The 27,218-nt window shown below is 54.1% G+C and overlaps 13 protein-coding genes across 13 annotated transcripts; 6 read left to right on the top strand and 7 right to left on the bottom strand.

The window, feature by feature from the left end:
• Window positions 1-14: 14 nt before the first annotated feature.
• On the bottom strand, window positions 15-802 carry PG994_004874 (uncharacterized protein; the record flags this gene model as incomplete). The annotated part of the gene is made up of 3 exons (XM_066856283.1): window positions 15-23; window positions 342-545; window positions 626-802. The coding sequence occupies 3 exons, from the start codon at window positions 800-802 to the stop codon at window positions 15-17; spliced, it is 390 nt and encodes a 129-aa protein (XP_066718450.1).
• A 1,720-nt stretch (window positions 803-2,522) lies between these two features.
• PG994_004873 (uncharacterized protein) lies at window positions 2,523-2,768 on the top strand (the record flags this gene model as incomplete). The annotated part of the gene is made up of 1 exon (XM_066856282.1): window positions 2,523-2,768. The coding sequence occupies one exon, from the start codon at window positions 2,523-2,525 to the stop codon at window positions 2,766-2,768; it is 246 nt and encodes an 81-aa protein (XP_066718449.1).
• A 21-nt stretch (window positions 2,769-2,789) lies between these two features.
• PG994_004872 (uncharacterized protein) lies at window positions 2,790-3,146 on the top strand (the record flags this gene model as incomplete). The annotated part of the gene is made up of 1 exon (XM_066856281.1): window positions 2,790-3,146. The coding sequence occupies one exon, from the start codon at window positions 2,790-2,792 to the stop codon at window positions 3,144-3,146; it is 357 nt and encodes a 118-aa protein (XP_066718448.1).
• A 49-nt stretch (window positions 3,147-3,195) lies between these two features.
• Window positions 3,196-3,477, top strand: PG994_004871 (uncharacterized protein; the record flags this gene model as incomplete). Its single annotated transcript, XM_066856280.1, has 1 exon — window positions 3,196-3,477. The coding sequence occupies one exon, from the start codon at window positions 3,196-3,198 to the stop codon at window positions 3,475-3,477; it is 282 nt and encodes a 93-aa protein (XP_066718447.1).
• Window positions 3,478-6,576: 3,099 nt separating this feature from the next.
• Window positions 6,577-7,560, top strand: PG994_004870 (uncharacterized protein; the record flags this gene model as incomplete). The annotated part of the gene is made up of 1 exon (XM_066856279.1): window positions 6,577-7,560. One exon carries the CDS (start codon window positions 6,577-6,579, stop codon window positions 7,558-7,560), a length of 984 nt encoding a protein of 327 aa, XP_066718446.1.
• A 753-nt stretch (window positions 7,561-8,313) lies between these two features.
• PG994_004869 (uncharacterized protein) lies at window positions 8,314-9,816 on the bottom strand (the record flags this gene model as incomplete). The annotated part of the gene is made up of 1 exon (XM_066856278.1): window positions 8,314-9,816. The coding sequence occupies one exon, from the start codon at window positions 9,814-9,816 to the stop codon at window positions 8,314-8,316; it is 1,503 nt and encodes a 500-aa protein (XP_066718445.1).
• Window positions 9,817-11,873: 2,057 nt separating this feature from the next.
• Window positions 11,874-13,585, top strand: PG994_004868 (GMC oxidoreductase; the record flags this gene model as incomplete). The annotated part of the gene is given in 4 exon segments (XM_066856277.1): window positions 11,874-12,117; window positions 12,173-12,393; window positions 12,408-13,118; window positions 13,154-13,585. 4 exon segments carry the CDS (start codon window positions 11,874-11,876, stop codon window positions 13,583-13,585), a joined length of 1,608 nt encoding a protein of 535 aa, XP_066718444.1.
• Window positions 13,586-14,893: 1,308 nt separating this feature from the next.
• On the top strand, window positions 14,894-16,335 carry PG994_004867 (uncharacterized protein; the record flags this gene model as incomplete). The annotated part of the gene is made up of 3 exons (XM_066856276.1): window positions 14,894-14,943; window positions 15,038-15,164; window positions 15,229-16,335. 3 exons carry the CDS (start codon window positions 14,894-14,896, stop codon window positions 16,333-16,335), a joined length of 1,284 nt encoding a protein of 427 aa, XP_066718443.1.
• Window positions 16,336-16,948: 613 nt separating this feature from the next.
• PG994_004866 (uncharacterized protein) lies at window positions 16,949-18,178 on the bottom strand (the record flags this gene model as incomplete). Its single annotated transcript, XM_066856275.1, has 3 exons — window positions 16,949-17,501; window positions 17,547-17,595; window positions 17,683-18,178. The coding sequence occupies 3 exons, from the start codon at window positions 18,176-18,178 to the stop codon at window positions 16,949-16,951; spliced, it is 1,098 nt and encodes a 365-aa protein (XP_066718442.1).
• Window positions 18,179-20,068: 1,890 nt separating this feature from the next.
• PG994_004865 (Pantothenate transporter liz1) lies at window positions 20,069-22,155 on the bottom strand (the record flags this gene model as incomplete). The annotated part of the gene is made up of 10 exons (XM_066856274.1): window positions 20,069-20,215; window positions 20,283-20,884; window positions 20,940-21,235; window positions 21,304-21,513; window positions 21,582-21,655; window positions 21,713-21,738; window positions 21,801-21,837; window positions 21,872-21,918; window positions 21,984-22,043; window positions 22,110-22,155. 10 exons carry the CDS (start codon window positions 22,153-22,155, stop codon window positions 20,069-20,071), a joined length of 1,545 nt encoding a protein of 514 aa, XP_066718441.1.
• A 925-nt stretch (window positions 22,156-23,080) lies between these two features.
• On the bottom strand, window positions 23,081-23,623 carry PG994_004864 (uncharacterized protein; the record flags this gene model as incomplete). Its single annotated transcript, XM_066856273.1, has 1 exon — window positions 23,081-23,623. One exon carries the CDS (start codon window positions 23,621-23,623, stop codon window positions 23,081-23,083), a length of 543 nt encoding a protein of 180 aa, XP_066718440.1.
• Window positions 23,624-24,283: 660 nt separating this feature from the next.
• PG994_004863 (uncharacterized protein) lies at window positions 24,284-24,673 on the bottom strand (the record flags this gene model as incomplete). Its single annotated transcript, XM_066856272.1, has 1 exon — window positions 24,284-24,673. The coding sequence occupies one exon, from the start codon at window positions 24,671-24,673 to the stop codon at window positions 24,284-24,286; it is 390 nt and encodes a 129-aa protein (XP_066718439.1).
• A 1,027-nt stretch (window positions 24,674-25,700) lies between these two features.
• Window positions 25,701-27,123, bottom strand: PG994_004862 (uncharacterized protein; the record flags this gene model as incomplete). The annotated part of the gene is made up of 3 exons (XM_066856271.1): window positions 25,701-26,041; window positions 26,105-26,640; window positions 26,729-27,123. 3 exons carry the CDS (start codon window positions 27,121-27,123, stop codon window positions 25,701-25,703), a joined length of 1,272 nt encoding a protein of 423 aa, XP_066718438.1.
• Window positions 27,124-27,218: the final 95 nt, after the last annotated feature.

The raw sequence follows: 27,218 nt of genomic DNA, 5'->3' as shown, positions 1-27,218 counted from the left end.
GCCCCACAGATGACTCACACCAGCTGTGAGACATTTTTCTCTGGTAGTTTTTTTTTTTTATAACAAAGGGGTTGTTGTCTTATGTCTCTTTTATCAGCCAGAAAATACCTTTCATGTTAGCCTCACTGTTGCAGAGGCAGATGGCCCGGAAAAGAATAGCAGCGAAACACAATCCCATAGTCTTCTTCAAATTTCTCGTAACACCCTAAGTGGGCGTTCTAGGATGATCCTAGATAAAAGGATATAAATCCCTTGGTAATTAGTAAACAGGATATACCCATGCATTCTTTGTCTACCGAAAAGTTAGCTACTCCGTAATGATGGTAATCAAAACCATTCACAATACTGGCTTCCTGTACTGCTGCGGCCACCGCGCCGAAGTTGGCGGTGTACCCACCAAGCTGCAGATTGAGCTGCGAGCCAGGGGCCTGGCGCCGGAAACACCAGACATGGATATTCCTCTTGGCACGATATGTTCTCCGTGCTAGAAGATACGCGATGACGGCTAGGTGCTTGTCAAGCGGCCACAGGTGCTTCGCGAAGTACTGAAGAAAGAGCAATCGCATTCCCTGCTCGCCATGTTTTACCACCTCGCTGACCGCATCATGGCGGATGAAACCCGTACCGTGCACCTTTCGTTGCTGGTCCACTGGGTAGCCCGTATAGCGCACGAGTACCCCAGGGAGCACCTCGACGCCTTCTTTTCCGCCATCAAGTCCCGTCCCATCGGCGCTACGATGAGTCGGCTGGTGGTCCGCGACGTATTGCGCTCGATCCAGGTGTGGCGCTCGTCTTCCGACATGCCTCTAGAACTCACCCACCCCGAGAGCTGCGCGTGTAGGTATCAACGTGCGGTAGCGAGGTTCGACAAGCGCGCCCGCAGGATCCGCTGGTCTGTCTGGAAACCGTGGCCCGCCGTCGTTGGACCACTACTCACGGATATTGCCCATGGCGGAATCCTCGTAGCGGCTACATTCAAGGCCAATACTAAGATACGTCCCCGCAATGGAACGAGGACCCGAAACTATTCCCTCCTCGGAACAGTAGAATCCATATTGAACATGAGAAGCTGGCGGATGCGGTCCGTAAGTTCAAGGTGGAGTGCTACTCGTTGTTCCGTGATGCTACGCACCACCCTCTCGCCAAGACGCGGAATGAGCTCAAGGCGGTGGTGGAGACTGTGCGTTATATGAACGCCTTATTTGAGAGAGTGGTACGACTGAGTGGCGTGACGCTGAATCGCTACGAGGCATGGTGCGACCATCAAACCAAGATGCCGAACGCGTTTCACCCAGGTATGATATGAGGTAGTAGTAGTATACATAGAAACAGCTAATGTCCCTTGAAATGTAAGCGAACCTTTCTTCTACATTTTTGAGTTTTTACAACGTGCATACTAGCAAAGAGCGTAGAGTCAAAGTGGGTCAAAGGAGGACTGTTGTGGCCAAGTCAAATTGATTCCGTTTACCTACTACATAGTCCATCCACGGCATTGACGCCTTACTGAGTTGAAATACACAACATACTTCAAAAGAAAAAGCTATCACCCAGTAACAGCATGATTAGAAGCAACGTACAAAACAGGTGGAAGGAGACGTCCACTGTCTTCATACAGACCCCGCAAATGCCTTCACAGGTCCTTAGCTCTTTTCGTCTCCTGTCGCAGTAGGGTCAGGGGTCAGAGCACACTAGTATAGGTCCAATTCTTAATAACAGTCTCTTTTATTCATCTATAGCCACGTGGGTGAGTCCTCCTTTTTTAAGTTCCTTCCTTTCTAATTTTAGATAGCGCTCTATCATTTTCTGCTTACTTAATACTATCTATATACATGCCACCAGGAGTGGTCTGTGATGCGACATGTCCCCTATTCGCAGCCAACTCCATGGTTCAAATACCACAGTTTCATGCACTTCCTGCCGTGACTGACGTTTGAGGACACGACCCGAGATGCCGTTGTCTGAGCTGAATTGAGGGAAGCCCAGACAAGAAGTACTGTATAGAAGCCCGAGATAACGATGCGCCTATGGGAGGCCCAGCATGGTCATATGCTGTTCTCGACTACGAGATGGCTTTAGTTCTTAGCAGTGGCATATGGAGTAACACGGAGAGATATGTACTTTTTCGTAATATGTATCGAGCACATTAAATAAATGCTTCTGATTGCCTATGCTTTTGAATTGTGAAATGCGTACTTTGCCAGTAGACTACGTCTTCTGTCCGAAGCGACGGCGAAGCAGTCTCATCATATTTTTGAGTTCGTCTAATAAAGTCCTTGTCTACTGTTATAGCAACTTGTTCTAGAACAATAATTTTGTTTATTGTCTAACACATTGCATTTAAGGCACTATCAAACTGGAAAAGTGAGGGTGTTCGAGAACAGACCCGGTATTACCTCTCTCGCCTATCTATAAATCCTAGATCTTTCGAGCATCAGAAGATAAACATGGATTCGACAGATCAGCATCAGCTGTTATCTGCACATCACATCTTAGTCGATTAACCAACATCTGCCTAATCAAAAATGACTTCCCAACACTCATCTCATGGCTCTTCGCAACAGTCCTCGGACACTGCCTCCTTGGTTTCGACTGGGGAAGGGCCCCCGAGAGAGACCATACTCAACACCGGCTTCCTCTACATCTGTGGCGATCGTGCCGCCATACGCGACAACACTAGCCAGCTCTACGACACGCTGGCCATGCACCACTTGGTGCCCGAGTGGCCCAATATGGGCCGTCAAGTCGAAACGTGCTGCGCCGACTGCTGACTGCTTACCACCTCACCCACCATGGTCAACATGCGTGCGCAGGTTCTGCGCTACCCGCACCTGGGTACAGAGCACGCACACTCCCTCCTTGCGATGCTATACCACATAGCCAACCGGCTAGTCGCGGATCCCAACCCCGAGCTGATCGCGCTGCTGGCCCAGTGGTCCCAGCGCGTGGCGACCCGGTACATCACCAACCAGACGGAGCAAAACAAGCTCCGGAGCGCCATCGGGGCCATGAACCCGCCCATCGTTGCGGAAGGCGCGGGAGGGTCCATCAAGGCCTATCGCACCCCAGCCGATTGGCCTGGCATCATCGACGCTATAGCGAAGCGAGAGGCGGCTATGGCCGGCGGATTTGGGCGGTCTGCTTGCTGATATCGCCTACGCGGCGATGCGGTATGCCGCCATGTTCAAACCCACCAAAATGGACCTGATGGAGTTTGGCCGGGTGTTCCAGCCTATGAGGCGGCAGCCGCACGAATATAGCATCTACGTCTACCATTCCAAGCTGGTGGAAGCTGTAAAGAAGCTCAAACTGGAGATATACGGTCTCTACCAGTTTGCTGCTGACAACTCTACAGTCCACTCACGGGATCAGCTCAAAGTGGTCATGACGATGGCGGGTGAGTTGAAAACGTCTTTTGAGAATGTCAATGACCTTCATATAACGTTTATGGACCACCTGGCTACTTGGAAGGCCTTGTAGAGTAGAGTAGATGTGGTGACCATGTAGGATCGATGAACCTTAATGGGGTGCTAGTAGAGAGAATACATAGGATTATCTTGGAATGACAACACTGTAAATATCATCGCTAACATAAGCGTAACTGTGACGCTATGTTCCTTGTGGCCGTTATATGGTGTGCCTAATTGCTCCGCACTTCCGGACCAGGAGAAATACGGGGGCCACTCCACCGTTGCCTTCCCAACTCAATGATAACATGGTAACGACTATGCGCCATGTAATTTAAACGGCCCGAGTGAATATAGTATTAAGAGAACTTGATCCCCTTTCCTTTTAACCATTGCCCACTTACAAACGTTTCATTATATTACCGTCGCAGACTGGATAAGTAACACCCTACCAACAGCCATGGCCGACAACCGCGCGAGGATCTATCTCGACCAGCTGCCCATCGAATTCTTGTATCTCGTTATTGGCCAATTCTGCGGGTATTGCCACCTGGCGACTACGGGAGTGCTGCGTGACATCTACTCTGATCACATCTCTAGCGAAATCGGGAGTGACGACAACACAATACGCCTAGGTAACAAGGCTCGTAATCTCACTTAGGTGTCACTGTGAAAATCACGAAGCAGCCGTGGATCAATACCAGAAAGACAAGGGAAGTCTATCGTCCCTGTGTCTTGTTTCCCAGGCCTTGCGAGTACCGGCGCAGTCTGTTTTGCACCACTTCTACATGAACGGCTGCAAATATTACATCCACAGACAGCATCGGCGAATGTGTCGTCGACTTTGTCGAATATGAACCCTCTTTCCTCCAGCAGGTCAAGAGGTTGCCTCTTACGAGCATCGATGTATGGATAGACCCAATGGGAAGCGGGTGAGGCAGCCACGCAGCTTGGTCAAATTGATCGCAAGAATCATTGATAACTTTCCAGAGGCTTGCGAACGTTGAAAGCTGACGGTTCTAGCATCTCCAACAGGATCTTTGGGCAACCAGAGCAGCGGCTTCCCCTTTCGCATCTACGATGCCTTCACCTTACAAGCGGCTGGCTTTAGGAGGGCGAACTGCAACGGATACTCAGCGCCTGCACCGCTCTACGAGAGTTTGCATACCGTTCTGGTCAGTTCCCCCGCCTCCGGTACGTGGGCTGCGAGGTGGATGACATGATGAAGAGGTACAGCTACATTCCCTTGCCCACTCCCGGCGAAAGCCTTTTCTTGTTTGATGCGCAGAGCAGCATCAGGGACACATTGGTCGCCTTCGGGGTGACGGTCGACTACTTTCTGCAGTGGCATTCCCATGGTCCTCGTCCACTCTCTCCTCTGGAATCAACTGAGAGAGATATAGGGTGTATGTTGAGGCACCCGGAAAATCACGACCTCGTTCCTATGCCTTTGCAAGATTTGGATGACTCGGACTCAGACTTGGGATGATTTGTTTAGGGCTGGGCGGCTCACCCTCTTTCCTCTTTCAGGGGAGAAAGAGAAAGAGGAGAGTTGGGTAGAGTAATCCTCTAAGGTCTCGAACCACCCCTCGCCCAACAGCGTCCAACCCACTTCATTTAGTTCTTACCGACTGCAATCTGCGTTCGGGTTTTCTCTAGTGAGGGTGGGATTGGGATGCTCCATCCACCAATCTGCAGACCACCCATACAAATCTTCTTGAGACGACGACATCATTTGGCCACTCGTTATTATACGTGTGGAAACCTAAAAGCAACATTGCATATCGTTCTAGACTGCTTGTAATGATAGAGCGTTGGAGTTGCGGTGGACATGACTGAATAGTTGAACCAGCCGCAGTGACGACAACAATGCACCTACGATATGCGTAGGCCCATTGTGACCCATACAGTTCATTTCAGGTGACCTTATCATTCCCAATTGCTGAAATTTCCAATACAGGCCCGGTGGTCGCTTGGCTTAACGGTCAAGGGTGCGGAATCAATTTGTTCAACTGGTGAATAAAATAAGCCGAAGGGCAGCTGGTTCGAGTCCAGCAGTCTTTGGGGCATACCTCTTCGGCTTGGTCAGCGCCATTACTGGTCCACCTTACTGCTAGATTGGACTGGTCGGCGTTCACGAGAGATATTTGGTAGCTTGCTGCCACGGGCCGCACCCAGTGTAATGATTGATGTACACAAAACGGTAGATATTTGATCTCGTAGATCGAGAATGCCCATAATAAGACTGTTGATCCAATTGACCACCAAGCAAGCAATATTGTTTTGGTCCTTACTTGCCACTGTCGCATTACTACCCGGCGTACATCCTACCTATGAGAGTATGATTTCATATGTATGTAGCAGTCACACCATACAGATATTTCTCGTAGGTAATATAATTCTCGTTGCTCAGTTTAGGTAGGGAGAAAAGACACCCTCAATTTGCGTGGCTTATTATAACTAAATGTGGTGACCTGGCTTACCACCTTAGCAACCACTAAGTAAGTGCCTCCTCGTAATAGCGCTCGCATTATTAAATGAATCATCGTTATCGCTCAGAGCCTTCTCAGATATCATCCAGTAGTTCCCAAGTCCAAAGTGGCAATAAAAGTCCCTACTCGCAGAAAAGAGCAACTTACCTCTCGCTTTAACGATAATTCAATACGGTCTATAAGGACGGTGTGCTTAGTTACGACCGTTCTTACCTCGGTGAGCAGAAGGCAAGGCACCAGATCCATCTCATAGTGAAACAAAGTCGAGAAATCGATACATCTCTCGTAACAGTCTCAAGGGGCATATTATAATAGTGTATCGGCACCGCGGTCCCCAGCTTAGGGTGTATAGTGTATGGCGTTTGGATTATTAATTAATCCTTCTCACAACACTGCTATTCCAGTCAATAATGTATTCCTTAGAAGTCTGTCCTATAATTGAATGCATCGTGTTGGGTACACAACGAGTACTAAGCGTTGCATAATAGTGGCACCCTCACCGAACATTCACCTGGCTTAAGCACCGTCACTCAATATTCACTTGAGAACCTCTTATGAAAAGTTTCAAGGCTGAACTTAGTTAGTAATCCAATCCCCAAAACATCATTTTCTTTCCCACCAACGTCTTGTCGAGTTCAATTACCGTTCTCAGTCCACGAACATCCACAACCTCGCCCGCCATGCCGAAGACACAGCTTGCCAGCTTGCTCTATCATGACTTCATCAGTGGCATGTTCTGGGAGAACGCACCCGAATGGGATCTCAAGCGCAATGTGTACACCTTCCGCGTCCTCCTGCATAACAAGCACATGGTAAAGCTCTACAAGAGCCTCCGTCTCGCCGCCCGCATCGGCGGCGGCCTCCGTCTCCCCAGCTTGAAGAAGTCCTGCATCGCCGAAGCCTTCGGCATGATTTATGAGCGCGCCTCATACAATGTCAAGCAATGCGCCACCCTCGACCCCGTCCCCTTCTTCGCCGAGATGATGAAGGCCTTCGCCTGGGCCGATCCCATCAGCCCTGAGCTCTTCTGGAAGTTCACCTACCGCGCTCACATGGCTCGCGCCCTCTTCCTCGAGTACCAGCCTGGATCGGCCCACGCACCCCGCTCCGACCTGGTCAAGTACCCCGACAGCTACAAGCAGGCCTTTTACAGAGAATACGACCAGCGCTACGGCGCCGACTATCTGGATCTTCCGGCGAGCGAGCAAGACCTCCAGGAGGTCGATCGCATCAAAACGAGACGAGAGGAGATCTTCGGTGCCACGAAGCTCTACTTTCCCTTCGAGCTCACCTGTGCCGAGTACAATGGCGACGGTACAGACAGAACGGTCGTGGTGAAGGAGAGAAATGACAGAGCCTTAAATCACATCTTGCAGCGCCAGAATGGAACCCACGAGACCTCGCAGGCCCGCCAGGACCGGGGCATCCGAGAGAACTGGTTGCGAGAGGATGGCTCCGCGAACCCCTTCTTCATGTCCAATGAGATTCACGAGGCCATCGAGGAATGCGATGAGTCAGACGATGATTCTGAGCAAGCTGAGGAGGCTGATGAGCCCGACACGGACGACTATGACGATGAGTACCAGCGGGAGCTCCTTGAGTATGAGCTCGAACACGACGTGTACATGGGTCGTCATGCGCGCAACCCCGAGGAGGATACATAGATGAGTGGTGTGATGTCGAAACTTGGCGTGGAGGAGGATACCGAGATGGGTGGTTAGATGCGGAAGCTTGACATGTGAGCTTCCTGGGACATTGATCCATGAGAAAGAAGTACACGATTTCATGAGCGCTGCAGCAGGGAATCATCCATCTGGTGGGCGGCATCTTTGTCATTGGTTGCTGGGCACAAAAGTTGTAGAGTAGGAACTGTTCTCATGTCATGGCATACTAGTTGCCGCGCAGGCGATTATGGAGTGAGAGAAAAGGGCAGCCATCAGGAACGTTACTATAGTCCCTCTTGTGGAACGGAAATCACTAGTTGTTGACGAGTCCAGCTTGTTCAGAATTTCTGTTTCTCCGAGTCATTGGTATCACTCGTACGAATGAGATATCAAGTCACTGCATTGGGCTGCTTGTTTGGTATCGTTGCTTCGTCACTATCATGAGTGAATGTGCTTTTTTATTTGAAGACTGGAAATATCTACCTCTGGCAAGGAGGACGGTCAGCTTGTGTGTTTCTTGCGTGGCCGGAAACATCTGTTCGCAGTTCTACGCGAAGTGCACGGCGGGTTCGAGACGGTTGGCTACATGACAATCAGCCAATGCTGGGAATCCTGGCTTGGGGAGGTAGGTGTGGGCTTGAGCAAGGGGCCACTAGACAGGAAGGATTGCATGCCGGAAATGAAAGCAAAGACGTTTCGATGGTTATAAGGTTGTGTTCAATATATTATATCATTGGTACAGTCAAGACACTACTACAATTTCGAGAACACCGTCGGCACCTCCCCACCCATCTCCACCAACGTGCTCTTGTTCCGGACCCAAGCCTCGAGCCCGCGCCGGCCGTTCTCGACGCCGACGCCGCTCGACTTCCAGCCGCCGACGGCCATCTCGGCGGGCGACTCGCCCCACGTATTGATCCAGGTGATGCCGGCCTCGAGCTGCGCAACGACGCGGTGGCACTCGTTGATGTCGCGCCCGAAGACGCCCGCGGCGAGGCCCAGCTCCGTCGCGTTGGCGCGCCGGACCGCCTCGTCGGCGGAGTCGTAGTAGAGGATGCTCATGATGGGGCCGAAGATCTCCTCCTTCACGATGGCCATGTCGTCGGTGCAGTTGGTGAAGACGGTCGGCTCGATCCAGTAGCCCTTCTTGAGATCCGAGGACAGGCCGGACGGTTGCGAGACACCACCGCATAGTAGTGTCGCTTTGTCCTGCTCGATGCCTCTGCGCACGTAGCTCACCACCTTCTCGTAATGGGACTTGCTGCTCAGGGGCCCAAAGTTCGTTGCCGCGTCGAAGAGGTCTCCTGCGCGGACGTGCTGCATCTTGCTGAGCACAGCCTTCTCGAAGGCCTGCTTCATCTGACGCGGCACGAAAACCCGCGTTCCATTGGTGCAGACCTGGCCAGTGCTGAAGAAGTTGGCCAGCAGGGCACCGTCGGCGGCCTGGTCGACGTCGGCATCCGGTAGCACAATCAAGGGGCTCTTGCCGCCGAGCTCCATAGTAACGTACTTCATGCCACCTGCAGCGGCGCCGGCAACCTTCTTGCCCGTGCTAACCTGGCCAGTGAAGCTGACCTTGGCGATGGCAGGATGAGCCGTTAATTGACCCCCAACATCGCCGGCACCGTAGACGACATTGAAGACACCCTCGGGCAGGCCCGCCTGCCGGTAAATGGAAGCCAGATACTCGGCATGCATCGGCGTGTACTCGCTGGGCTTGTACACCATGCAGTTGCCCGCGGCCAGGCACGGCGCCGACTTCCAGAGGGCGATTTGGATAGGGTAGTTCCACGCGCCAATGCCGGCGCAGACGCCCAGAGGCTCTTTGGTGGTGTAGACCATGGCCGAGGGCCGCAGGCGGAAGGCCTCGCCGTTGAGGCCGCCGCCGGCGACGAGATTGGCGAAAAACTCGAGAACGTCGGCGCCCGTGACGATGTCGACGGTAGACGTCTCGGAGAAGGGCTTGCCTGTGTCCAGGGTCTCGACGCGGGCCAGCTCGTCGTTGCGCTCCCGCAATAGGGCGACGGCACGCTGGAGGATGCGGGCGCGCTCAACGGGAGGTGTGGCGGACCAGGACGGGAAGGCAGACTGCGCCGACTGAACGGCGGCTTCTATGGCGCTCGGCGAGGAGGTGTGGATGGTGCAGACGGGCTCCGCCGTCGACGGGTTGGTGGTCTTGAAGGATCCGGGGGAGTCGGCGGAGGGCTGCGGCTTCCCCGCATAAAACGTGTGGCGGTCCTGTTCGCGGAGCACCATTTTGACGGACTTCAATCGGTTGCCCCGGGTCGTTTAGTTCAATGGATGACCTGGTGGGAAGTCGAAGAAGGAATCAATGAGGTGATGAGGATAGGGAGGTGTCTAGTCAGCTCCTTTAGGTGACAGGGGTGTCCAATTGAAAAGGATGTGAACAGAAAAGAGACGGATGAGACGCGAAGAGATTGAGGGCGGATTGGCTGGATGCTCTGGGCTGCTACGCTGGCACTGGTAGCAAGCATTCAGTAAGGTTGGCAGTGCAAGCAAGCAGCTTCTGCAAGGCTCAAGCAGTACAGTAATTAATAATAAGCCCTAGTCAGGTGCATAGGAGCCGCTCTTACCGTGCTTTAGTGGAGAGAAAGCGGTTACGATCGGGCTTTCACCGACTCGCGCGTTTCCATTTGGCCCACTCTGGGACCGACGATTTATGGGACGAAGACGGCCGTTTCTGGTTGATGAGCAGGAGAGGCCAGAAGAAGTCGAGACTCTCCCAGGTCAAACTACATAGGACTCCGGATTGGAAAAGCGCCCAGAATCAATTGCCGGGTTAACTGGGATCTAAATGGGGCTTTTTGTACGTTGTTCTGGCCAAAGTCGCCAAGTTGTACGTACTCGACTTCTAACTGCGAAGGCAGGAGCACGGCATGAGGTTGTTATGGACTGTCCCTGGCCCAACGTACGTACTGTGTGCAGTACAGTATGCTGTTTGGCAGTTCGTTTTGCATGGTTCACTGGATCCCAGCATGCACAACGCACCAGCGCCCCAGACTGCTCCCCCCGCCTAATAAGAACTGAACTTCTAATTTCTGGGACATGACGTATCGTTACATGTATCCAGTCGGAAACGCATTTTTACCATTTTACCAATCCAACTGTTGCAATTCGCGCATGCTGTGTTCTGTTCTGTTGCTTTGTTCACCCAAGTCAAATGATCCAATGGCGTGCTCCTGCAGCAAAGCATACACCTGTGTGCATTTTACTTAGGTTACTGCATCCATCACCCATGTATCTAGCCATGCAGGGTCCTAGGCTATCGCAGCCAAACACAGTAGCCGCAGGCTATCGCTATCGCCCGGCCTGCCTCCCAGCCTTCTATCACAGTAACCGCTTTCTTCTGGTCTCGGTCTACCGTTTATCAGCCGTAGCCCCTGCCCATCGGTGCCGAATGGATCTGCTGGGGTTGTTGCAGTTGCAGTTGCAGCTCCCCACTGTCTGCAAGGTCCCGCTTCAAGTCCCCATCTCGCCTATCAGAGCAGAGGCACTTCTTTGCGCATGCATTAGACAACATGCCCTGGGGGTCTCTTTTCTGTGACCAGCCGGTTAATTTTCCGATAAGAATCAGCTGATGGGCAAATGTGAGATTTTCCTGCACAATTACTATGCGTCCGATGGCTGGATGGGATGGGCTGAGTTGGGAGTTTGGGAATATGTACTTAGGTAACGAGCACGAGCTGCCAGTCTGCCAGTCATCCACCCAGCAGCAACCAGCAACCTTTCTTCACCTTTCGGATTTCCTACAGCCTGACAGCCTTTGTGTCCCACCGAATCCTTTCTATTCCTATGTATTTCCTTGGCCATCCCTGCGATCGCTAGGCCTCGCTTTTGGAACTAGCATCCGGATCTGGAGCGGGCATCCACTTGGTGATAGTTTTTCAATGTGGAGTGCCCCTCTAGTCCTGCTTCTCATGCCTCTAGCTCCCACTCCCTGAGCTCTCCGGTTTGGCAACGGGGTGCCGTCTTACCACCTACATACAGCTCCTCCATCCGATCGACAACCTAGAAACACACCTTGGCTAGTTCCTAGAAATTACCCTCGTCTGGTTTACCGTCCATTCCTTGGCGTCCGCGCTTATCAATAAAGTATTATTTTCCCGACCGCTTCCGTCGCCGACTTTCTCTCTTCTTTCTTTGCCGTTTGCCCAGCAGCCTCCAGAGCATTTGCACTCCGAGCCTATCCTTACCATTCCATTGCTTTTATTTTCAACACCGTAGCTTGAACAAGCGTCCGGATCTAAGCAGCCTAACACTTCCGCCATTGTCTCAATCGCCTCGCCTCCAACATGACTACCCAACAGCTTCCCGTCGCTGACTCGGAGCGGTACGACTATGTCTGCGTTGGTGGTGGCACCGCTGGCTGCGTCCTCGCCGCAAGGCTGGCCGAGAGCCTACCTCAAAAGAGGATCCTCTTGATCGAGGCGGGCCCTAGCGACTTCATGGACGATCGCGTCCTGGACCTGAAGAAATGGTTGGCCCTGCTTGGTGGTGAACTCGATTATGATTATGGCACAACTGAACAGCCAATGGGTAATTGACCATGCGCCGCCCCTTCGTTACTCGGCTCGTTCTGACCAAAACACAGGCAACTCATACATCCGCCACTCTCGCGCCAAGGTCTTGGGTGGTTGCTCGTCTCACAACACCCTGATCTCCTTCAGGCCGTTTGAGTATGACTTGAAGATTTGGCAGTCTCTCGGTGCCCGCGGCTGGACCTTCGATGAGTTCATGAGAATGATGGACAAGCTCAGAAACACTGTCCAGCCTGTCCATGGACGTCACCGCAACCAGCTGTGCAAGGACTGGGTCAAGTCTTGCAGTACCGCCCTCGATATCCCGTCATTCACGACTTCAACAACACCATCACCAATGAAGGCGCCCTGAAGCAGGCCGTTGGCTTCTTCTCGGTCAGCTACAACCCCGACGACGGCCGACGCTCCAGTGCATCTGTGGCCTACATCCACCCCGTCCTCCGAGGCGACGAGAAGCGACCCAACCTGACCATCTTGACCCACGCCTGGGTCTCCAAAGTTAACGTCAAGAATGGCGTCGTCGCTGGCGTAGACTTGACTCTGCACGACGGCTCTGCGCGAACCATTACCGCCAAGAAGGAAACCATTCTCTGCGCTGGTGCCGTGGACACCCCAAGGCTCCTGCTCCTGTCCGGCATTGGCCCGAAGAAACAGCTGTCCGAGGTCGGCATTACCACTGTTCACGACCTACCTGGAGTTGGCGAGAACCTCCAGGACCACCCCGAAAGCATCATCATGTGGGAGCTCAACAAGGCCGTCCCTATGGGCCAGACGACCATGGACTCGGACGCTGGTATCTTCTTGCGGCGCGAGAAGCCGAATGCTGGTGCCAAGAAGTCAGCTGCCAACCCTGACGGCATTCCGGACGGTGACATTGCCGATGTCATGATGCATTGCTACCAGATCCCCTTCACCCTCAACACGCTCCGTCTCGGTTATGCCGAGCCTAAGGAAGGCTTCGCGTTCTGCATGACGCCCAACATCCTCGGCCCCGATCCCGTGGCCGCCTGTACCTAACATCCTCCGACCCCAAGGTGAAGCCCGCACTGGACTTCCGATACTTCACCGACCCCGAGGGCTATGATGCCGCCACGCTCGTGTACGGCATGCGAGCGGCCCGAAAGGTGGCCCAGCAGGCTCCCTTCAAAGACTGGATCAAGCAAGAGGTTGCTCCCGGGCCTAACGTGCAATCCGACGAGGACCTGAGCCACTACGCGCGCAAGGCCGCCCACACCGTCTACCACCCCTGCGGTACCACCAGGATGGGCGATGTCGCCAAGGACGAGATGGCTGTGGTTGATGAGAACCTCAAGGTCAAGGGACTGAAGAAGCTCCGTATCTGCGACGCTGGCATCTTCCCGACCATTCCTAGTATCAACCCCATGCTCACTGTGCTGGGCGTCGCTGAGCGATTGGCTGAGCTGATCATCGAGGAGGATGGCAAGTCTGAGAAGGCTAGACTTTGAGCGCGTCTTACTTACATTACGGTAAAAAAAGGGAGTAGAGGCGTATGACTAAACGAAAATGTTCTAGGATACCAATGAAGATTCACGACCTAGATTTCTGTATATACTTAGCGAGTAGGTGTTATATCCAATTGCTTACAAGCTTTATTCGGACTCGAGCATCGGCTGTCGGCCCTCCTGCGAGGGGCTTGGAGTTACTGGGAGACGGTATCCTACAAGCTCCCTTTCTTGAGGAACCCGCTAAATCCATTCGGCAGGCTAGCTCCTTCCACGTCCCATTACCGCAACTTTGTCATGATTGGGCAAACCAGTCCCGCCATACGCCCGGTGTCTATGGCGCGGAACCGACCATGAGATTATCACCCTGCGCACTGGCTTCGCAATATGTAGTCAATTGGCTATTAGGCCCGAAGGTTGTGTGACCTCCTGGCAGCATTGCATACCTTTACAGACTCAACACGCCCTACGATTTCATGCCATCAGCCTCATCCCTAGTCTTTCTTGATGCCCAAAGTCCTGGCCTTCTTCTTTTTCCCGTGATCCCGGCGGCTAGGCTAAATGGTCCTTTTGGGGTCGTCATTGCCAGCCTGCCGATTGCAGCCTCCTCATTCACGAATGTAGGCAATCAAGCTAATTTCCTTCCTACATGCATCCATCGCTCTCTGTTCGCCGACTCGTCCACGTTTCTCCACTCACCAGTCGACTTGACTTCCTGCGCGCAGTTTCTTCCCCCTCACCTCTGAACATATCAGGCTTGAGCGGTGCAATATGGCAAATGATTTGTCAATGGGGGCCCGGCAGAGCCTCAACGTTGCAACTTGGCAACTTTGTGCTGCGTGACAGCTGTTAGCAATGCGGGAGAAAACATGGAGATTGGACTGCCTAAGACGGAAGATTAAGTAGGTTATGTGTGTGTGAGCTGTCCATCTGCAGCGTTAATGCGGTGTCACTCGAGGTGGTTGTTGGAATCGAAGCCGCCTATCATGAGGGCAGGTTCGACAGCCTCGTGGCGTTAGGGGGCTTGCGGTGTTGATACCCAAAGCTTTCGGGAAAAGAGACTGAAGAAAGACGGCCACACGCGATGGATACATAGCCTCACTCTATGAGAGGTCAATTGAGAACCGTTTGACATTGGGAGGGTGCCACTGCCGGGTATTGGTGAAGTATTTAGATCCATCGCGGCCTCAAAAGGTTCCCGATGCATTTGCAACAAGAAGGATAAGGGGTTCAGTAACCTATCGTGTCTTTCCGCTTCTTCGACCTGCCTATCGAAAGTGAAAAGGGGTAATCTCCTCCATTTTACTCATCATGGCGTCGTCGTCGCAGCATGTAACTGAGCTGTTGTGCTCACTGAAGAAGTACGTCTATATACCCCCTAGACAGGCGATCGATTGAGCCCCTCGTGACTCTTGGCTCTGTGTTCACTAACTCGTATGTCCCAACACCACGTAGGCTCTTCGCCTCTGGTGTCTATACAGACCTCAAGATCGTCTGCGGCAATGACCAACACCAAGTGCACAAGGCCATCGTGTGCCTGCGGTCGGGGCGGCTTGCGCAGCTGTGCTCGGAACTTGGACCTGTACGTCCCCCCTCTGTGAACCAAGTTGAAGTTATATTCGCTGACGCTCTACTTTGCTGGGCAGACCCAAGAAGCGACCATCACCATCCCAGATGACGACCCCCAGACCATCGACCTCATGTTACAGTACCTCTACACCCTAGAGTACAGCCCCCGGATCGCTGCACCACCTGCTGCTATCCCCGCTGCCAAACCCCTGACCAACGGCGTGAATGGTGTCAATGGTCACCACGATGCTACTCCATCGCCCAAGACCCCGGCTTCCAACGGAGGAGTGGCAGCAACTGGTGCCACCAATGGTGCCCTGCCGCCACAGCAGCAGCAGCAGCAGCAGAAGCCTCCACAGCCCCCGGGAACGACACTAGAGTACAACATCGAGCGCGAAGCCTTCGAAGCCGTGCCCGCCACCGAAGCAGCCTCGTCGAAGCCGAGCAAGAAGGCGGTCAAGAAGAAGAAGCGCAGCGGCACCGTGCTCGCCGACACCATCGATGCCGTCGCATCTCTCAACGCCAGCACTACCTCCGTGCCAGTCCCAGAACCATCAGTAGGAACAACCGCGTCGACTCCATCCACCACCACAACTGCCAACGCAGCAGCACAAACAGTCCCCCCAGCTGCCATTACCAAACCAGCTCCAGCCCCTGGGCCCGTCACCACCCCACCATCGGCACCACAGCCACACTCCCTCCTCCAGCACGCCCGGCTCTACACCCTCGCCCAAAAGTACGGCGTCCCGGGCCTGCGGGCCCTGAGCGCGTCCCGCTTCGCCGCCGAGGCCGAGGAGTACTGGTCGAGCGAAGACTTCCTAGCCGCGGCCGTCGAGGCCTACAACAACACCAGCTCTACGGCTAGTCCCACTCCCACCCCCACCTCTAAACAGCTACCAGTAGGAATAGTAGCACCACCCACGGCAGTACCAGCCAAGGTCGACGACGCCGACGACGAGGAAGAAACTGAAGAGGAAGCAAATACCAGGACGATCCGCGATGTGGTCCTGAGCAACATGAAGGCGCACCCGGAGCTCCTGGATCGCGCCGCCGTGCGCGAGGCCATCCGCGTCAACGCCGAGCTGTCGTTCGACCTGATGATGTACTTCCGCGATAACCAGCAGAGCGGCGGGGGGTCGGCTTCGAGCGACGTCAGCGTGCAGTCGGGTGGTCGGTATTACTAAACCTTTTTTTCTTGTAGGGAGCGTAGGTGGATAATTAGCCTGTTCGGACTTGACGCGCCGCGCTCATGTGAGGGCAGGGCAGTACATGGTATTTGTCGCATGTTACGCGATTGGACTTTCGTTACTTTCTTTTCTTACGTCGCATGGGTTGGTTGGCTCGTGAGTTAGGAAAGGGGTTGGGGTTTTGATTCAAATTGGGTCACAAGGCAGTAAGTATGGGCAGGCGGCAGCAAAAGGGAATGGTCAGTCAGCACTCTCTAGGCGTCTTTGATTTCGTTTCATCAATAATAAGTATAATACACATGGGCTATCTACACGTATCGTCAGCGACTTATATACATCATTATGAAAAACACCTACCAACCAACTCCGTCTGCCGCCGATGCCAGCTCTTCAAGAGCGGCCGTCGGTCTTGTTTGCTTCCGCCCAATCCAAGTATCAATGTTTGAGGATATAATCCGTGTAGCCCCTTTGTTCGTACATCGTATATATATAAATAGAAGGAAACCGCCTTGCTTGACTCGCTGAGCCACTGTTGCAAGAGTTAGCCCCATCAGCGATCTAGCTCTCTTGTAAGTCTAATGCGCGAAGACCACAGCCGCACCCAGCGCGATTACGAGCCCAACAGTCCAGGAACGCTGGGTGTGCGCGTGTCCGGTGACGATGGCCGGGCCCAGACTGTCGCTCTGGCCCGGGACTTTGCTGCCTGCCGCGGGTGTACCTGCCCTGCTCCTGTTGCAAGGGTTGCCCCAGGAGCTCCTGCAGGAGCTCCGGCAGGACCTGCAGCGCCAGGGCCAGCGGCGCCGGCTTTAGCAGGTGGCGGTGGAGGTGCGCCGGAGCCTGCAGGAGGTGGCGGACCAAGGCCGCCTGCTCCAGGTGCCGGTGGTGGTGGTGCACCGGAACCAGCGGGAGGAGGTGGGGGCTGTCCTCCAGCAGGTGGTGGTGGTGGTGGTGGTGCACCTGACGGCGGCGGCGGCGCTTGACCTCCAGCTGGCGGCGGTGGGGGTGCGCCAGAACCTGCCGGGGGTGGTGGACCGAGGCCACCCGCTCCAGCTGGTGGTGGTGGAGCACCAGAGCCAGCCGGTGGTGGCGGCGGGGCAGCACCCCTGCCGGAGGCGGAGGAGGTGCATTGGTCCCTGAAGGTGGAGGAGGTGGTGCCGGTGCGCCTATTCAAGATCGAGGTCAGCTGTCATCATATATAGCATACATACAAAGACCATTGCCGGAGGTGGTGGCAGTGCCTCTCAAGATTGGCGGGCACTGGCGAGCAAGGAAATGAATACTTCGCAGAGAACTTATGCCAGCTTCTAGATTGAAGGAACGAACAGCTCCTCCGATTTCACTTACCTGATGCTGCCGGTGGCGGTGCGGCCGGTGCAGCTGCGCCAGCCGGGGGCGCTGCTCCTGCTGCAGCTCCGAGAGCTACTCCTGCTGGTCCTGGCCCTCCTGGTAAGGGACCAGCGCCTTTAGCAGGTGGTGGCGCCGCTGCCGCTCCAGCTGCCCCTGCCGCCCCTGCAGGCTCTGTTGTCCCTTTCGCGCCGGAGTCCTTAGCGGGTGGCGGTGGAGGTGCTTGTCCTCCAGCTGCGGCGGCTGGGCCGGGTCCTACCGCCCCGGGAGCTGGTGGCGATCCTGCACCAGCAGCTGGCGGGCTCGCGCTGCCTGCCACGGCATTGGCAACTATTCCTGGTGGTGGCGGTGGTGACTGACCCGCGCTAGGTTGTTGGGCACTCAGTCCTAGGGCGCCGTCGCCCTTGGCGGGCGGTGGTGGTGGTTGTGCCAGCGACCCCGTGGTCGCGAGAGATATCGAGAACAGCGAAGCAATTGTTATCGTGTTATATTTCATGGTGGCGAGCGAGCCCTCGAGGACGACGACCGAAGTAGCTAAACGTGATAGACGTTGATGTTGTGTTCGAAGACGAACCCAGCAGATAACGCGAGAGAAGCCGATGGTCCAAGGTTTCAAGCTTGGGCGTATATCCGAACTTCGACCAATATTATTTGCGATTGGCTGGTTCAATCAGCACATCATCCCTCCGTTCGGTATTCTATTCGCCTTCGGTCAAAAGAGCGACAGCAGTGAGATGGGAAAAGGCAATAGAAGGTGATGAGATCATCAGCTTTGGACTGGATGAAATGGCGGATCGGATTGATAAATATCGATGCACACAAGGTTACCTGGTCTGCAATAAATGAAATAACATGAAGAAGGGACAGAAGCTCGCCATGCCTTAAGCCATGAATGGGGGAGGCACTGTCCAACATATGTGTGGTGGAGGCTCTCGTCGTCGTCTGAAACCCCTGCCCTGCCAAAGAGCTCGGCATGGGACCCTGAGAAAGGAAAGGCGGCCCTGGCGGCCTTTCGATGTTTGAATCGCTCTCTTTCCTTTTTTTTACTGGAGATCCCCCTACATCACAGGCTTGTAAGCAGGTCATCGGAGCTGTATGACAGATGTATGGCGATCGCGTTCGTCCCGGATCTGCTGGTTGCTGATCAACCAATTGCCAACTGGCCCATGTCAGCTAGTGTTTGAGGAGTGTCTGGAAATAGGGACATGGTCTCTCGATTGACACCAGACGACGCTGAACCAACCAAGGTCGGTCCGGTCCACGTTCCCCCACCACATCTACTACTGTACCATGGGAGTTTCAAATGGTGATTTGACTTGAGCCCACGAGCAATCGAGGAATTGAAGCCAAGCTCCGGGGCAGATGTTGTCGAAGGGAGCAAATATCAGACGTCTCTTCTCGGTGCGAAGTTGGGACGAGTTCACGTTGTTTGGTCCGGTAAGATCACTGAGCTGACCTGTATTAGACTTGGCAAATCGGTAGGTTTGGGCGTTGGGCGTGCAACCAAATGTCGCCCGGCATCAGCCACTCTCCAAACAAACAACTGCTCGGATGCGCATCCCAAACCAGATTCGACAAACTCCGTGTAACTCGAGTTCGGTTGCCTGAGATATATCGCCTTCTTCGTGCGTCATACCAAAGTGTTCCTGATAGCTTTCCGCATCGTCAACTATTGTGTGGCTGACGATTCTCGGAGTTGGTTATGCGCGTGCAGGAAGTGGCGTTTCAGACCAGCATTAGGCCCGTTTGGAAGAAAGTGTCAATTCAATCAATGGCCATCTCAACCTCACACAACCCAGCCTCGATATGGATGCTCCCTTGTGAGCGCATCTGGAGCTAATAAACCTCTAAAACGTGACTGGAAAAAGGGTGAAAGAATCGGCTACTGTATTCGGGATTGGCTGCCACAGCGGTGGTGCTATGCTGGGTGCTTTATAGCTTGAGTTTGTAACGTCAACTATCCCCTAGAGTGGCGTCTTCGTATCCGACCTGGTCCAACCAAGGTGCGTCTTCAATGCGCGTCTTCCTTACTTTGGTGGCTTCCTTTCAATACGACCAAACATGACGGGTTCTTTGATGGAAAGCCCGCTGGGCTACACTTTCCCTGCCAGACAAATATATCGGTTCTCTGAGAGAGGTCCAATGCGACTGAGAGACCACGGAAAGGCCACCCGAAATCACTTACTCATTGCGCGTTTCAAGAAACGGGATGTAGGTCCAAGAAATGGGGTGTAGGTTCAAGAGATGGGATGCAAAAGCGTTCTAGCTAGTACATGTGCTGTCGTATTGAGCATACACAGGGTCACATGGGGTCTCGCACATAGCTTTTGGCTCTTACACTGGTTCTTCCCCTCCGAATGCGCCCCGAGCCAGGCTAGCAGCCGAATCAAATCGCCTTCGCTTCGCTGATGGCCTGCTTGTCACCCCTATTCTCCTCGTCCGCTGCTCCTCTGACCTCTTGAACCTTGGGTGCATCTTGAGCAACCATCCGCTCCTCCGCCGTACCGTACTTCCTTGCAGTGTATCCATCAAGCTTGGAGCAGATGTTAGTTACGACACATGAGGAAGGGGACAAAGCATAACCGAAGAATCAAACTTACCCATCGCACCACGAATAACCAACAAGCTAACGCGACAATGATGCACAGCAGCGCGATATACCCGTTCCGCCAGTACGGCGCATCGTCGGCCGGGTACAGCACCACGCCCCAAAAGGTCCAGAGCAAGAACCCGCTCGCGACCATGGCCGCGATGACGACGGACCGCGCCGCGTCGTCGCCGCCGCGGGCCACGATGATGTTGATCCAGCCGTACAGCAGCGGGTTGATGCTGTAGGCCGTGGCCGCGAGGTAAAATGCCGCGAAGTGGCCCGCAAGCGTCATGGTCGGCACTAGCAGCACGACCGCGGCTACGGCCTGGAGCGCGCACAGCGCCAGGCCCACGGTGACGCGGTGCCGGGGCAGCCGGTCGATGACGAGCGCGGCGCCCAGCTCGGCGACGATGCCCAGGGCCTGCACGCCGAGCGGCAGCGTGTTGACCTGCGCCTGGGTATAGTGGCGCGCCTTCTGCTGGTTCTTGAGGTACAGCAGCATCAGGTTCTGCGTGGGGATCGCCTGCAGCGCCGCGCTCAGCAGCGAGAAGACGCAGCAGATGTAGATGGTGGGCTGGCCCAGGACGCGCTTGGTGAGGCTCCATACTTGGACTGATGATCGAGGTTAGCCTACATCTTCAACACCCTCTGGCATCGCTCAACCTACTGTTATGTCCATCTTCACTCTTCGGCGGCAGTCGTTCGAGAGCCAGGTTACGTTCCGTCTGGTTGAGATACGGCGCGCGAGTTGTCTCGGGCAGATCGGGGAAGTACAGGAACCCAAACAGCGCGATCGGACAGGTGATGATGCCATCGATCAGAAATACCCACTGCCACCCGGCCAGGCCGCTGTGTCCGTCCATGGTCGTGTATATGGCGGCCATCATGGCCCCGGCGAACATGACGCCCACTTGGCCAGAGACGGTGAACATAGCGGTCCGCTTGGCGATCTCACTAGTCTTGCTATGTCCAGAAGGGGCAGAGGTCAGTGTCGGACGAGGGGCACAGTCGAGCAACGAGCGACTACTTACTACCATGACCCCATCACGTAGATGTTGCCAGCATAGGTGCTCGCTTCAGCAAAGCCCATGAGGAACCGCGCGGCGCATAGTTGGCCGTAGGTCTTGCAGCCCGCGCTGGCCATGGTGAGGCCTGCCCAGATGAGCACCATGGAGGGGAACCAGATGCGCGGTGGGACCTTCTGGATTATGATGCTATTGGGGATCTGGCCGACCAGAAGGCTGTACATGGAGGCAGGGCGGCTTGGTCAGTCGGGGTTGGCAAACGTATCGTGGAGGTGTCGACTCACCCAGCGGTTGTCATTGACAGGAGGACATTGTAGTTCGCTCCCGTGAGATCCAGCGACTCCTTCAGTCCTGCGACCTGCGACCATCATAGTCAGTTGGGAATCGAGGGCGGTGATAGAAGCGGTCATCGTACGTAGGCATTGGCGAAAGCTGCCCGGTCTGTTCGGTGGTCAGGTTGGTCAGCTGCGCACCAACGTACTCGGTTGCGTTCAAGTGCTTACCCAGGTAGTTGAAGAAGTAGCTGAAGCAAGCGTAGGTCTAGATGCAATGCCTGGTATTGGTCATAACGTACTGGGGCGAAAATGGGGGAGGCCAGGAGCAATACCAAGATGAAGAAGTCTGCCAAGTGTCAGCAGTTTGATCTAGTGACCTCACGCATCTTATGGGGTAAATAGACGACGTACCCAACTTCCGGACCAGTTTGGTCTCCTCCTTTCTCTTGGGCGAAGCGACTCCATTGAGGGCTATCACGGTGCGAACTCGATCAGCAACTGGGCTCCCATTCTTGGGGTGTAAGCCGGATCACATACCGCCAGTCGCGCCCCCTGCGGGTGCAAGCTTCTCTTCGTTGGACATGGTATGGTGCATGTGCTTCCGTGACCCAACTATACCGAACCGAAGAAGCAGAAGGATCAATAATCAAGAAGGCATGGTACGAGGGGCCGGCGGCCTTTTTGTTCTCTGTCTTGCACGTTCTGCCGATCGCCTCCTTGGCCGACCAGGTTCAAGCATGAAGAAGAGATTTGATTGATTAGATAACGTACGAACATATACCAAAACAGACTTTTCGGCTATACCCAAAGGGCATCGTGACCGTTGCTAGCCCTGCTTGGCAGTGGACCCGGGGGTTCTCGCGAGTCGCAACGTGTCGTCGGCGGTGGGGTTGGAGACGCTTGTCAGGATTTGGTCGGAGCCCCGGGCTCAGCTCCGATATCCCGCACCACGTGTCTCCAGGTAGCTTCGATCTGATTAATAAAATCTCTTTAAATGGAATCGTGCTTGTCGTCATGCTTTTTGCCCAGGAAGAGATGCATGTCTCCACAGCGGTATTCAGTAGGGTTGCATGTGGCTGGCTGGCTGGCTATGAAGCTAATGACGAACTATTGGCGCATCCAGGGGCTCGGCGACGGCAAGTCCCGTGAAGATGTCTCTACCTCAACGTATATACATCACCAACTACACACAGATATGTGTAAAGCCAGGCCTCACATGAAAACATATTTGAGCATCGCACCAGAAGGCGAGCACATAAAGTGTTAACGGATATGCCGTCATGAACTTGGTATAAGGGTTTCTGTTTCTGAGTATCAGCCAGCTATCACATTGCAACTATTCCATCCCTGGCTAGTACTTCTGCCCTGTCGTTCACGGTACCAAGCATTCTCTGAATATCAGCCGAAAGGTTTGAAAACCCTTTTCCTCGTCTTCCTCGCTGCTTTGAATGACGTCGATGATGTGTTAAACCCCATCCATTCTGCCGTCTTGTCGTCCAAGTCCACTCTCAACTTGATCTGCCACGGTGGAGGGGAGGCGGACCGCTTCTAGTGCAGGTAAAAGAATTCTTAGCAATCGGTTTGTTGGGGGTAGAGTCATCCTCCTCGAAATATTCCTCCTCTCCCTCGTAATATTCCAGCTCCTCCTCGAGGGTTGAAACCTGCTTCTCGAGGGTATCGATGTGCTTCATGAGCTCAGAGTTATGATCATCGAGAGTGTTATTCTGCTTTTTAAGGGTAGAGTTCAGCTCCTTGAGGGTAGAAATCTGCTGCTTGCTGGCGTCAATCAGCATCTCTCCGGCAGCGTTCTTCTGCTCCATATTCTTCAGCTGCTCCTCGAGAGTGGCAATCCGCTTGGTCTGGTTGGCATTAAATTTCTTCTGTTCTCTGCCCTTGCTGATGGCCTGTTCCTTAGCCTTCCTCTCCTCCTCGAGGTTATCCATGAAGCGGTTGGCTAGCTTAGCCGTTTCATTGGGGAATTCATCATGGCCAAGCTTGGGGCTCTGTTCAAGGGTAAATGCTTCGTCGAACGATCTCTTGCGCGAAGACATTGTGAGTATTTCGAACAGGGTTGGCTGGCTTAGTAAGGTGGCGAGATTTGAGATTGGGAAATGCACGTCAGTTTGGAAACACGGAACGATGATGGTGCGAAAGTTGAGAGGATGAAGAAGTTTGAGGGTCCAAAAGGAAAATTGAGGGTTGGAGATTTGGTAGGCTTTGGACTTGTGAGTTGGCAAAGGAAAGCACAAGACTACACCCACCTTATCGTCCATCAATACCTAGCAGAGGTTTCTGCCTGGTCTCTATTTAGGTAATACCGAACATGAAGGCAGTCGCGACCCAGGAGGAAGGCACGAACGACCCATATCACAGTACGTACATGTAATCAGCAGTTTCCCATTTTGACGGTGGAAGGACCCCAATATGCGTGTGACTCACGACCTGTACGTTGAGTTCTGAGATATTAGTCCAGACAAACCACTCGTTGCATTTGACTTAGGGCCTTTGCATCTTCAAGTATTGCTCGTAGACATAAAACGGACTTGGATAAATATCAAGATATATCCTAGGTAGGTACGTGTCCATCATCAATAACCCGTGGTATTATTTCATTGCCCCGGCATCGTCCATTAATCATGTACTCAGGTGATCATAAGCATTGCTTCATCTGCTATACCTTGCGCCTCCCAAGTGAACCACCCCTTTTACCCTCAAATCACCCGTGAGTTCACCCCCATCGTCCCCGTCTCCGTAGTAGTAGCCCCAACCCCCGTCGTTCCCGTCTCTGTCGTAGCACCCCCAACCCCCGTCCCCGCCGTCGTCCCCGCCGTCGTCGAAGTCGTCGTAGGCGCCGCCCCCATCGCCGGCTGCTTGCCGTGCTTCTGCTCGTGCCGCGCGACCATGTGGTCGGTCCCCGCGATGTCCTGCTTGCCCTTCTCGGCGATGCCGCGGTTCTTGGCCTGCGACAGCTGCGTCTGCGGGTGGTTGCTGTTGTTGTCGAAGGCCTGATCCGTCGCCTCCATGGCCGAGCCGCGGATGGCGTCGCCGGCGCCGCGGATGCCCTTGAGGCCGGACTTGACGTCGTCTACAATCTTGGACATGGTTGCGTGTGTTTTGATGGCTCCAGATAAATGTGAAGAGTTGGATGAAGATAAGACTTTGCGCGTGGCTTGAGTCTTCTTTTTGAAGTATGAGATGAGGTGAGGTGAATAAGCAAATTCTCAGTGCAAGTTTATTGTGCCAAGGAACACGACTGAAGACCAGCAGCTTTATGTGATCGAGGCAGGACAGCCCGCAAGATACTGGCGATGACGTAGGCGATGCCCACGAAGGGATACCTGCAAGTCAGCATGACGTAGCTTGAAGCGGCATTGGGCTGATTGGTTCGACCTGTAGCTGAAGCCCCACCGTGATCTTCACCTACCTAGTTTCCTTAGTTCACCAAGCGGAGATAACGGGGAAATCTTTCAGGCTACCAATAATGCTTTGGTGATTGATGAGTGTTTACAGATTATTACCATCGTGGTCGCCTTGAGTAGGACCAGATAAACTCGGACCAGCAGGTTCCTCCATGGAAGTGACGAGCGACGCCATATTTGCAAGCCGCTCGATAATTACCGATCCATGCCTGCATGCTGTAGTAAAGAGTATCATGGTCTTGGACTCGCACTTTATTGATCTGTAAAACTGACACTCCGAAAAGGGGTTTGTTCCCTCCGTCTGGCGCACCTCATCCACGTGTAAAAGCCGACGCCAACAACAAGAACACCGACCTGAACATGGGGATAACAGTGAAGATCGCGAAAGCGAGAGAAGCAGCTGAAGAAAGAAGGTTATCTCATTGTTGCCATTACACGGATGTACTTCTATATGTAGCTCTGTCTACCCAAAGAGCACCGCTCCCAAGGTATGATCGTGATGATGAATTGCCCCCAAAACGCCAGCCGAGTCATGCCAGGAGGCTCTATCCGAAAATGTGTTCGGAGGCCAGTATACACAGCAATGCGTCGTAATAAAGTATACGCCAAATATAAACAAGAAGTTTAATATGACTCCTGGCGTCCAAGCCAATGCATGCATGCAAACGTCCAAGGTCGACGAGTTCATTCCCGGCCATCTCTAAGATGCCTACCGCGGCTTGTTGATGCGCACGCACCACAGGAAATAATCCTCGAGCGGCAGCAGGTTCAGCATGAACTTGTTACCCTTCCAGGCGACAGCGCAGACGGCCGCGCCGGCGACGGCATCGAGGATGAAGTGGTTGGCCGTCGAGACGATGGCGACCACGATGATGAACGGGTAGAAGAAGCCGAACAGTACGCACAGCAGGCGGGGCGTCGAGGGCAGGTGGAACCGCATGTTGGAAATGGTGACCGGGCGGGTCTGGCGGTGGCGCGGGTTCAGGGGTAGCGTGGCCACAGTCAGACCGATCATGAGGGAGTAGCCAAAGTGGAGCGAGGGCATGGCAGCTTTTTGGGGATTAGTTTAGGGGTCCAAGTCTAGGGGTCGTTGAGGGAAAAGTAATATCTTACCGTATTGATTGCAGAACTTGTTTTGCGTCCAATAGCTAGCATCACCGGCGGCACCGTGAACGGTGTCGACAAAGCCATAGGTTCGGCCCTCCTTCGCATCGGCGCCTTGGGCGTTCGGGTCGCTCAGCAGGCGAGGGGGCATGCAGGGCCAGAGCGTGAAGATGACGAAGGCGATCAGATTGCACATGGCCATGGTTCGGCGACGGGCTTGGAAAAGGGGCGCGCCGGCGGGGGAGCCTGCGCTCTGTCCGACATCCTTGCCGTCCTGGCGCTCATGCGTGCGGTTGCGCACAATGCAGTAGTAGTACAGGCAGACTAGGAAGAAGATGGTGGCCGGGATGTGGATGAACGAGTATAGGCGGTTGATCCACGGCATCAAGGTCGTGTGCGGTAGGAAGATCTTCTGGATGGCCGGCTCAAGGAAGAGGCCCAGCTTCTGCTCAAGGTGGATGACCTGCAGGCCGTGACGGCGGGCGACGTTGACGGTACCCTCGACGAGGGTCAAGGCCGAGACCGCGCGGCCGAGTTTGATACACCTAGGGAGTCACTGTCAGTACCACTCGTCCGCGTCGCACGCATGGGAATCGATGTTGCCGACTTACCCAGTAAATCAACGCCCAGTACCAGACCTCGCAGAGGAAAGGAAGCTTTATCAATAGCCGGCTAAGGAAAGTGTCTTTGAACACCCGCGTATTGGGAGATACCACGCTGCCTCGAAACTTCCAGAACCCAACCTCTCTCCTCCTCCATACCGGCTCTGCCGCCGCTAACGATGTGAGATAGCCATCCTCGAGCAAACTGTCTGTCGCCATGGGAGAGTACGGATCGTCATCCTCGACGGCAGTCTCGTCGGACGTGGATGTCCTAGAAGACCGTACTTCGTCATCGTCGGCCTTCTCCTTCCAAGGTGTCTCGCCGCGTTTAGCGAAGAGCTTGTAGTTGGTATTGCGATTTACGATGACACCACCGGCGAGCAGTGACACCACCACGACGGGTTCGGCGAGACCTCCAATACCCATCGCCACGGTTGCTAGTTGGAAGCAGTTCGAGATAGAGACTCGAAAAGAAAGTTCTATGGTCGCGGGCTCCAGGCAATGGTCGTTTCCGTTCCGGG

The sequence above is a fragment of the Apiospora phragmitis genome (genome assembly GCF_038363925.1).
Source record: "Apiospora phragmitis strain CBS 135458 chromosome Unknown utg000005l:1.0-4161743.0:1.0-4166827.0, whole genome shotgun sequence".
Lineage (NCBI taxonomy): Eukaryota > Fungi > Ascomycota > Sordariomycetes > Amphisphaeriales > Apiosporaceae > Apiospora > Apiospora phragmitis.
The sequence above is the reverse complement of the archived record's forward strand: the minus strand, read 5'-3'. Positions and strand labels throughout refer to the sequence as shown.